The sequence below is a fragment of the Gavialis gangeticus genome, unplaced genomic scaffold, assembly GCF_001723915.1.
Source record: "Gavialis gangeticus isolate Ggan-Ray unplaced genomic scaffold, GavGan_comp1, whole genome shotgun sequence".
Classification (NCBI taxonomy): domain Eukaryota; kingdom Metazoa; phylum Chordata; order Crocodylia; family Gavialidae; genus Gavialis; species Gavialis gangeticus.
In genome coordinates, this window is record NW_017729000.1 from 46,582,117 (window position 1) to 46,593,422 (window position 11,306).

General features: G+C 37.0%; 1 protein-coding gene across 1 annotated transcript in view; it reads right to left on the minus strand.

The window, feature by feature from the left end:
• Positions 1-11,306, minus strand: part of LOC109289799 (ankyrin repeat and KH domain-containing protein 1-like) — a 204,498-nt gene that overhangs the window by 87,998 nt on the left and 105,194 nt on the right. Inside the window, exons 4-7 of the mRNA XM_019506001.1 lie at positions 7,808-7,955; positions 6,592-6,739; positions 4,721-4,954; positions 2,067-2,161 (exon numbers count right to left, since the gene is read on the minus strand). Of these exons, the coding sequence (XP_019361546.1) occupies positions 2,067-2,161; positions 4,721-4,954; positions 6,592-6,739; positions 7,808-7,955 (625 nt within the window). The remainder of the gene's footprint in view (positions 1-2,066; positions 2,162-4,720; positions 4,955-6,591; positions 6,740-7,807; positions 7,956-11,306) is intronic.

The window sequence follows — 11,306 nt, forward strand, 5'->3', positions numbered from 1 at the left end:
TCCAGTCCTCTGGCACCACATTAGACAATAACCAGTAAGCTAACCGATTACTACTGGGCTTATCAATTAAAATGATTAGTCATTTAATCTTTCACATCTCTATAAAGTAGGGCCTGGTTTAAACTGCAGGCCCAGCTCACTAATAGCATGGCCTGATCATGGTGGGAGGCACTATTTTCATGCCTAGATCATGGCATCTTCACCCCATCCCATTGCTCCTGTTTGCTGATGGCTGCTGCAGGCTGAGTAAAGCATTCCCCAGCCAGGAGCAAAAAGTCTAGCAGCCCAGGGAAAGGAGAGAGCTTGGGGATGGGTAGGGGAGGGTCTGTTTGCTCCTCCAGGCAAGAAAACTGGGGCACAGGGGTTGGGGCAGACAACCCTGGCATTTGGGTAAGGGAGAGGTTGTTTGCTCCTCCATGCATGTGTTCTCTCCCCCTACCCCCAACCTCCGATTCAATAAGCTATTAGATAAAAGCGCCAAAAGCCTCATTAAAGTGCTTGATCTATACAGACATTGAGTGAGCTGGGTACAACTAATGCACTGCCTCTTCTGGGCATATGCTGGGTTCAGCATGGGAGTGCATGGAGTCTAAAGTTTAGGGGTTTTTTTCCATTTGGGCAAGCAGCCCAAATGCTTAGATTGTGGTTCAGGTCTTAACGCACACAATCCTGAAGCACAGCCTCTTTGTATGATCCCAAGATGACTGCTGATGCCCATTACAGAAATCAATTTATTCAACAAATTTCTGATCAAACAAGAACAAGACAATGAACAACTCTTTCCCTCCCAAAGACTTTAAAACCCCAGTTCAGAACATTATTTGAATACATCTAAGTTAAGCAAATGCTTAAGTATCTTGTTGAACTGCAGTTTTCTTTTACATTTAAACAAAGCAATATTCAGGAGAGACTTTACCCCCAAAAAGTCAACTACAAGTTAAATTTAACTAAAGTTAATAAATTAGACCCAATACCATCTGAACTCAGATCAGGACAAATTGAAAATCCCTTAGGTGCAAAGGATAGTAATTTATTCTCATCCTTCTAACCTCCTGTGTAGCAATTCAACATTGTTGACCTTAAAACACTGTTGTCTCACTTGAACCAGTCCACGTCTGGGCCATATCCAAAGAGCAATAGACACTGCTCCCCTATCACTTGATCTCATGTATGGAAAGCCACACAGATCAATTTTCTCTTCAGTTCTTTTCAAAGTCTACACGTCTGACCAGTTCAACTCAGATACAACACAGACTCAAGTGATAGCAATAAGCAGATGACACACATATCTACTTAGTCTGGCCCAAGGTTATCAAAAAAAGACCATCTCAAGCTCTGGTATGAAGACCACAGATGTTCCTTCAACAAGGTGGCACTTCACAGAAAAAAAGGTAAAAATCATCCCTGCAGGAAGCCACGTTTTTTCCTGAAGCTGATCCTAGATAGTATGATTTGCCCTAGGAACTGAACACTGTCACAAATCACCTCATTTTCCAAGCCAAGTGGAAGACCACATGTGTGTGAAAAAGACATGGAAACATCTTAAAAAGCTAGAACAAAAAAATCCCGTACCAAAACATGGCACCTCACTCATTTTTCCCTCTAGAGAAGATGAGAAAAACATAAGACAATATACATGTTATGATGCTCGAGACACTACTAGAAAGCTCTCTTAACAAGGATGAGCCTGTAAACCTGTATTTAGAATACAAGCAGTCTTCCTTCTCAGTATCTTCATGTTCAAAACACAGTAGTAAATGGCTTTGGCTGTTTAAACTGCTGAATTATTCCTCAACACTACAAGTCAACTGCATCCTATACTGTACAGTAGGAAAAACTACATATAAAAACTTCTTGACATTTTTTTTGCCCCCCAAATGTAAGACGTGAGAGCTACGCAGTCTTCTTTAAAATATATATATTTTTGAGAGATCTGCCTAGAAGGACAACTAAAAAAAAAGTTATTTTGGATATGTCTGATCTATAAAAACTTGTTTTATTTCACCTCAATTCCTTTTACCACTTTTTCAACCAAGACAAAGCTGATTTCAGTAAAGGCTATTTACCATGCAGGCCTCCATTAGAGCTGTATGCATCTCATCTGTTTTATGTTCTTGATCAGCTCCGGCTTCAAGCAGAAAGCGAACCATATCTAAATGGCCTTCAGATAAAACAGAACAAAATGAATTAGTTTATTCCAAGCTTTACATGGTTCAGTCAGAATTCTCAAATATCATAATTAAAGTGCTTGTAGATTCCAATTACAAGTTTATGTAATTGTAAGATGTAAACCACAATGCTTTTAAGAATGTCAAAACAATTACAAGGCACAAACAGATGCCAACTTTAGGACAGCAGTTTTATCCAGGAGATATTAACTTTTGACTACACAAAATTATTAAGAGTTTCTTTTAACTAATTAATCAAGCTTGATAAAGAGACAGAAAAATGCTGTTCCAGCACTGACAGGTATAAACAAATTAGCAAGTGCATCTTTTAAGCCTCACAGTAACTTAAGTATTCCTACTTAGAATTTATCTTCAAATTAAAAAAAAAAGTTGAGAAGAAACATCTTATTTAGAGGACAAACAGTTTACCAGAGGAGAGAGCTACAAAGTATTTATCTTTAAGCTTTTACCACAATAGCATTCAATTTTTTTTGTGCTCCATTTCAATTAAAGTCCATTTATCGCATCTGATAAAAGTAGACTGCTACCTATGAAAGTTTATGCCTTTCTGAACCTGTTTATCTTTAAAGCGCTACCATGCCCTACCTTCTAATTTCACCTATATCAACCTTACATTTTATCCAGTGTAAAAAAAAAAAAAAACCAAAAAAACCCCCACCCCAACAACAAAAAAAACAACAACCCCCAACGCCATCTAGGTGTTTTTATGGCTTCTCTCACTCTAATATCTGTATGCCTCACAATTAATGAGTTTTATTATCTCTCCCTACAAAGGGAGAAATTTTACGTAAGGGAAGCTAAGGCCAGAGGGTAATTTAAGTGGCTGATGGGAAGTGACAAAGAAAGTCTGTGCTGCGCTGACAACTACATCAATGTATCCTGAACCTCCGGCCACAGTCATCTCTTTCAGATCATCTTTCCAACGTAAAATTGCACTTATGGTATATGAAGGATCAAGTATACTACACTTCAGAGACAAAAAGTCTACTGTACTGGTGAAAGTTCTTCATCATTATTTGTCTAACTACCATTAATATTGTTCTTGGGTATCTCCAGTCTCTCACCCCAGAGACAAAAATCAAGGGGTCCATTACTAGGGACCCACTTAATTTGCAGTTTTGCAGATTTTGGAAAAACTGCAAGATCTGGAATTGTTTGGGAAATCTGCAAAAATTAACAACAACAGAAATATTAATAAAAATACAATGCTGTCTTCCGCGCCGGGGGGGGGGGGGGGGGGGCAGGACAGACTAGAGTTCCTCACTGCCAGGAGAGAAAGGCACTGGCTAATGGGGCAGCATGAAATGCAGCAGACAAGATGGCGGCTGCCCACTCATCCTTCCTCCGCACTGCCAGGGCCTCTCCACCAATCAGCACAGAGGGGGCAGGTCTGCACAAAGGGCAACGAGCAATCAAGATGGCAACTGCCCCTTCATCAGGGTAGATAAAATAAACAAACAACCAAACCATGAACCAAACTCCAAAAAACTCATTTTTATTTAAAACAGATTTTCTGATTTAATCATCTTTTTTATTTTTGTTAAGATGCATTTAAAAAACGAACTATAAAAATAGTTTTAATTAATGTTAAAGCTCAAAGATATCATCATGGAATAGGGATTACAACTTCTAATTATATATTATGAGGCAATATATTCACATAACCTTTATAGAAAAGTTCTATACATAGGTCACAACACGCCATGGACTAAATTAGAGGCCCAATCTTATGGGGTTCCCAGAGACTCCTCTACAGATTAGTAAAGATTAAAGAAAACCACTCTATGCCCAATGCACACGGCAGTGGTGTGGGGTGGTGGCAGCTGCCGCTGCATGCAAGTTTCACCACCCCCTGCATTCTGGCCAGCTGGGCAGCACCTGTGAGGCCCGCAAAGGGAAGCCACTGCCCTCACCCCCCGACACCCTGCTCCTGAATATCAGATTCACCCAAAGAACTTTGTGTGCCTGTGGAACTTGTGGTAAACTGACACAAAGGTAAAGTAAGGCCAATCTGTTCTATATGCTATTTAGTAAGTGGGTGGGTGGTTGGGGCATGGGAACACAGAGATCAAAGACAGTCTGGAGATACTGCTGGTCAAAAGATTCCAGATCTCCTGCATAAAAATCTACAAACAAAATCTAAATGGAGGAAGACTCTGAAGATGGCAACCTTTTAAAATATTTTACCCCCAAATACTAGGTGCAGGAACTCAGTTTTTTATTCATCAGTCCACAATGAAGTCTAATGCATACGTTCATATGATTATTTCACAGTCTAGCAGGGAAACATAATAGGAAAGAAGGGCTGCTGCAACTTAACTCCAGTTTCTGACTTTAATAAACTAAATTCAAAATACCAATGCTCTGGTTAGATTATTTAAGAAATTTCTAACCATGTCAAAGGCTGCCTGGAAATTTTAGACTGAGCACAGAATTAACCATGGTGTGCATCATACAATTTAAAAAACATGGCACTACACGCAAGTGCAAACACAATAATATTTCTGCATAAACACATTTAAATATTATACCTTTATAGCATGCCAGTGTAAGTGCACTTTCTTTGAACTCATTGGAGTGAGTGTTGATTCCTGCACCATATTCCAGCAGTACTCTTGCAACCTCAACATGACCTGCACTGGCTGCTTCCATTAAGGGGGTATGTCCATTCTCATTATGATCTTCTATATTAGCACCTGCTTTCAACAGCACTTTTACTATGTCAACAAATCCTCCGGCACAGGCATAAGTGAGTGCTGTGTTTCCTAACAGAGAAGAGAAAAACAAACGAACAAACAAACTTATAATAAATGTAATCCTTCCTGCCTTAACCAGTCCCAAAATGTAAAATAAATCTACTTAGATATCGAGAATATTTTGTTTAGCCTCTCTTGCACCATTCTTGTACCACCTTCCCTACCTCCCAGAATTCAAGTTTCTAAATTGGTAAAACACTTTCAGTGATTTTGTCAAGCACTCATTTACCTGTTCAAACTCAATACCTCTAAGCACAGTTTCATTCCCCATCTACACTTTCAAGAGAGGAGCTAGACCATAAGTACCTTAGAATATTTCAACAGACTAAATATTCACCATCTTCTCTTTAAAACCCCTCATCTTCCCTCTCCAGAGGTTTTGTGATTTTTAATATCACAGCTCTAATACATATCCAGTGCTGGCAGAAGTCATTCAAGATGCCACTAAATAACCTGTGTCATTTTCTTTCCTTCTTTTAGACTGCAATGAGCTTCCTTACCATACCATTCCAGTCTCTCCACTCTAGTTTTGCAATCATGACATGCCTGCAACTTGTTGCAAATTGGGTTTCCTGCATTTAAGCTGTAATGCAATATTTACTGCCATTTGTTATTATTGATTCTTACAGTCCCTATGTATTTGAAACTCATGGTAAGTTAATTCTTCATTATGCAAAATGATCTATTTTATAGTTAAAAACGACATATTGCTTTTGTACTCTAATTAGACAGATGTATGGTAGGCTAGTTCTGGAAGTCTTCTAAGTGCATATTAACACATTCTACAGAAAAATGTATTTGGGGCAGGGGGTCACTCAACAAATTTAGTTTCCAGAAATGGTATTCATTTAAAGCATCAAACCTTATTTTCAGCCTACCAAATTACTTTTTTCCTAATTTTAAAAATCAACTTTTGAAACCCTATTTCAGTTTACAGTGGCAATCTGGATAGAAGTACAAATTGGAATTCAGGTGCTGGTTCTTTTTTAAAGTCTGAACAAAAGGGGTTACGTTACATTTAACCATTTAGTTTTGGGAAAAACCCCCAACACTAATGAGTACCAGGCAAGGATTTCTGTGGGTGGTATTATGTACTGAACCAACTGCATCTACATTGCTGGGATAGTTTTTAAATGCAGGGCATTCTTCCTCAGGTCTCAAATGAATTCCAAACATTTTAGTCAAGGTTAGTTTCTTGATGCATTGAAACACACCACCATGTTTTTGCTTGGATTTTTTCTTAACATACCACTATCGTACTAAGGAAATTCAAGTATTAATTACTGAATTATGACATTAAATAAGGAAAAAACCTAAAATTGGTATATTTTATTGACAACCCTGAAATATTGCTTTGGACAATTCCTCACTGGATTAAATTACTTTACATTAAAGTTAACATCAACATTAAAGAAATACCATCTGGTTTCATTTAGCTGTTTAGGTTCAGGTAAAGCACTGAACAGGAATGTTTATTAAAAATATGTAATAGTGAAGTTTGCTATATACTTTTAAGTAGCTCTCACACTATTTTCTGTAACAAAAGCACTTGAATACCAGATCTACCCAAACATGCAAATGAGGGGAAAAGGCTGATTAACATGTGCCAATCTCGTTAGTTCTCCCACCAGCAGTTCCACACTCACCTGTTGAAGACTGAGCATTGACATCAGCACAATGAACAAGAAGCAATTTTACAATGTCAACATAGCCTCCACTGGCAGCTGCCATCAATGGAGTTATGTCTCCTTTATTCCCTCGATCTTCAACATTTGCATGCATCGCTAACAACACCTAAATAAAGCAGAACAAGTTCAGTTAGTTCTTAAACACCATCAGAGTTAAAAGCTAGAGGTAGCATTTAGAACTTGGAATCGATCTATTTCACTTCCCTTTGCTTCCCTACTTCTAAAATTCTCTATGAAAGCTCTGGGAGACAAGTAGGTATGGATCTGTCTAAAGCCAAATTGTGATTGCTACATGCACTGACTGAAGCAAAGGACTATACTGTTTTCCTTTTATGTTGTCATATTTATAAATTTAAAAAAAGAAAGAAAATATTGCAATATACTATTCCAGATAAAGTGTAATTCCATTTCAAAAGTGTTACAACTGATCACTTTTACATGTAATGTTAATGATTCCAGAACAATTCTTTCCATACCCAAGTAAAAAGGCTTCTTGTAGCACACCAAGTTAGAGATAAGCAAATGAAACTGGGCTTCTTCATTATTTGTAATCCACTATTAGTAACTGCCATCAGTGGAGAAGGCAGAATCAGGATACAATGCAAAACTGGCCCCAGGGTCAGAATTTAGTTAATATAGATATGTAAGCCAGGAGATTTAAAAAAAAAAAACAAAACAAAAACAAAAACAACAACAAAAAAAACCTGAGAAAGTGAAAACAAAAGCAAGTTTTTTTTTGTTTGTTTTTTGTTTTGTTTTTGTTTTTTTTTTATGTTTTGTAGCAATCTTTAGAGGTTAGACTTTAAACATACTTGGCCATAGAAGTAGACTTCATCTAGTATGCCAGGAAACTAGAGGTAGATCAAAGATACTATACAGGACATACCTTTTAAACAGTGTAATTTATGTTGCAATATACAATGTTACCTACAGGTATAAAAAAAGGCTTGCAGAAGGCATAATTCAGTGAAAAACTTGACAATGTTTACAGCAGTAACCTTTACATGCACTAAAATTTTGTTACGGTATTTGTTAATTTTGTTAAATTAATACTCCAATTTAGAAAATAACATTTTTCTAATCAAAAGGTGTAAAACTTTTACTTGTCAAAGTACCTCAGCTGTATAATACTCCCTGAGGTTAGGTCACAAGTGATTGTGCATTTCCTACTTACTTGTGCCAATTCATAATACCCAGCTGAACAGGCCAAGCAAAGAAGGCTCTCCCCTTCTTCAGTATGTTCATTTACATTTCTTCCTTCATCCAATAGCTTCCGAACAGCATTTACATCCCCATCTGAGCATGCTTCTGCCAAACTGCGGCTGGAAAAACAGTTTACCATATAATCAAAACACATGCAAAATTCCACAAGAGGCAGGTAGTCGGTTTTGATACAATAAAATCAAGTGCACAATAGAAGACTTTCACCTAAATGAACTGGACACATTAGTTTGCTGTTAATACTTGAAGCATTTTACTAGAAATCTACAGAAAGATGAGACTCACTACCTGCATAGGAGATAACACCTTTTTACAGATAGACTGGGAAGGACAGGGGATTACTCTGCCTATTCTGCCCTATTGAAAGTCCCTGAAAATCCATTAATACATCTAATTTTGTAACATGCTGTCATCTTAGCCTGAAAAAGTGCATCACAAGAAAACTGAAGTGAAGAATCCAGTTGCCATCTTTTGTATTAACAGTTTTCCAGAAATTCAAGCAGAGTGGAAAATTATATTTATGAGCCTAATAGGTAGAATAGGATCTGGTCCCTTGTCTACAGTTGAAGTTAGACCCAATTCCCACAATCAACTGACATGGAAGTTTGATGCTAAGTCCAAGTTCAAACAAGACATATCTTAATTTACAACAACACAGCTAAATCAAACAGATGTTAATTCAACTGTGCAAATCATAGCTTTCTTTGTATATACCTGGGGTTTGTACCAATGCAGCTGTGACAGTAGCTAGCCACTAAGTCCAGGAACTAAGGCAAATTCCCAGTATAAAAGAAAACGCCAAAGTAAACTGTTGAAACTCACAGTAATTAATATCACAGAACAAGGACTAAACCAGGCCTCTTAATTCCAGTCCTCTGCTCTAAGCATAAAACTATTTCCTATTCTGCACTCTGAAGTAATTTGTTCCAAATATTGTTTTTTCTTTAAAAATTTAGACAAAAGTTTTGTAAATTAGAAATATTACTGGAAATATCTAGTAATATGATTTTTGACCTACCAAATCATTAAGTTTTAAAATATTTTGAAAAATGTAAGTATGTTTATTGTAACAGTCCATGTTATATTTATTCCACCTCAACTAGGACTTATTAAAATCAGCCTCTAGGGCATTGGATATTTATTGTTATTGAATAAAAACAAAGACCTAAACATGGGAAAAGCATAAATGTCATGGCTGAGCCAGTGCTAGAGAAGATCTACTGAATGTCCAACCAGTATGTGAAAAGCATGAACAGTGAAGGAGGAAGAACTAGGCAATAAGAATGAGGGGTGAAAATGATGTCTAAATTGCAAAGAGGAAGAAACTACCACTGTATTACTACACTGTTTTCCCATATGCTTCATCTCTCATTCTATTACACTGCACAACTACAAGTTATAGCATAGGGAGAATGAGCGCTCGGTAGTTCCTGCTCACTCAGGATCCCAATTCTGAGGGAAAAAAAATAAATAAATAAGCATAGGCTTCTGCAGAAGAGTTTTTAGATCCCATATTATTAGCAGCATAAAAAAATTATACACAAGTGGAATTGTTTAATTAAAATTGTCCTTAATTAAAGCTATTGTTTTAATTAAAAGAGCAAAATTTCTTACTTGTAATTACTATTCAGCATGCCATACCTCAGGGTCTTGGTACCATTAAAGACCTCAAAACTCTTTACAATGTTTAACAGCCTTGAGCCACTACTATGGAAAGTATAGTATATGTAACACCTCTTCCAGACAACAATGTTGACTGAAAAACCTCAAATACCTCAAACTAAAATATTAAAAAGGATGAATGACGGGAGTTGCATCAAAGGAGGATACTAGCATAATAAAAAAGTAACTTATTCGGGCTTCAAAAACAAAGCAAAAATCTCCTTTATAGTATGCCACATTGGAAACTACAGTTGGGTAAGACAAAACAAGGATCTTAGGCCACAAACAAACATGCACCCAAACCAAATGAAAAAAAACAGCCACGGGTCTTAAAATAATTTGAAGTTATTTGTCCTTTAAGTCTTACTCTGCACACTGAAAGCTCAATTCTGACAGAATCAGCAATAGATGCAACTGTACCAGTGCTGATCTTTATCTGCAAGTGTGAATAAGGTCAAGCCATGCTCACCACCAATTCAGGTGCATTTGTTTCAATAATCCATTATTAATAAATGTATTATAATAGTGTAGGCAAGCAACTAAGACCCAGATTACCTTTAAATTCTCACTAGCTTGAGAGAGAAAAGACAAGTGCCTTCTCTTAACACAAGGAATAAAGATAAGGGACTTTATTTTTCAAAGTATGGTGGATTTGGAGCAAGTTTGCCTTCTTCTATTCTGCAGATGCAAACTTACTCCAAAAATGTCTCAGCTATGACCCTACAGGTGTATAATCTTAGGCAGCAAGAAATTCACTGTTTACCTTAGAAACCTCCCCCCACACACACAAATTCTGATAATTAGTTAAAAATTAGAAGAGACTTCTCCCTCTCTCTAACAACGAAAGTATCATTGCTTCCTAGATAAGAACTTCCCACACATCATTTACCAGACTGAACCTTTTGTCCAAAAATTTAAATAACTACAACAGATACTTAAAAACACCCAGGTGTTAAATCTACGACCAACGTGGGGACTGACATTCTGGATGAGACTCTTGGACCACATTGTCAGCACTACACCTAGCCAGGCCAGAAGCTACAGCAAGATCCAAGAAGCACTTCTAAAGATGGCTTTAGAATAATCTAATTTGATCATAAAGATCTCATCCTAATTTGTAACAGATTTGTTTGAGCCCTAGAATACTTAGTTTTATCTTGGACAAAACTTGTTTTCTATTAACTCAAGATTAACTGGCAAATTAACCATCAGATTCCAGTTAAAACATAACACTTTTAATAAAACTCCTCTAGTTTGCTATCAGTTTAGGAATTGTCCACTGCTATTGGATAATTTTGGTTTTGTGAAATGATTTCTATGAATTTAAAATTTTCTATACAATTCCAGTGGTTAAACTTCACGTAACACCATGTGAAATGTTATGACTTTTTAGTGTTTGAGATCTGAAAACTGGCCGCTATTAAATAGGAAAACCTGTTTCATCATTAGCAGGGATTCTGGTTTTCTCCATTTAAAAATCCAAAAGTCTCTAATTAAAACCCCCAAATCCAAGTTTTTCCATGATTAAATAAAGCACCACTATATATCAACTGAATACAATGTTTTATTGATAGATTTACAATTTTAAATCAATTTGGAAGCCTACCACTACCTCGGTCATTATAATAAAATACATTCTAAATACCTATAAATTCTGGCATTTGATTTTGGTTTTTTCAGAGCAAGAGCTACCCCTGCCCCTTCACTCACCAGGACATGGGTCCAGTTGCAGCTGCCCCCCCACCCCCCAAACCCCTCTGCAGCACTAACCAGCTTTGATACGTCAGTGC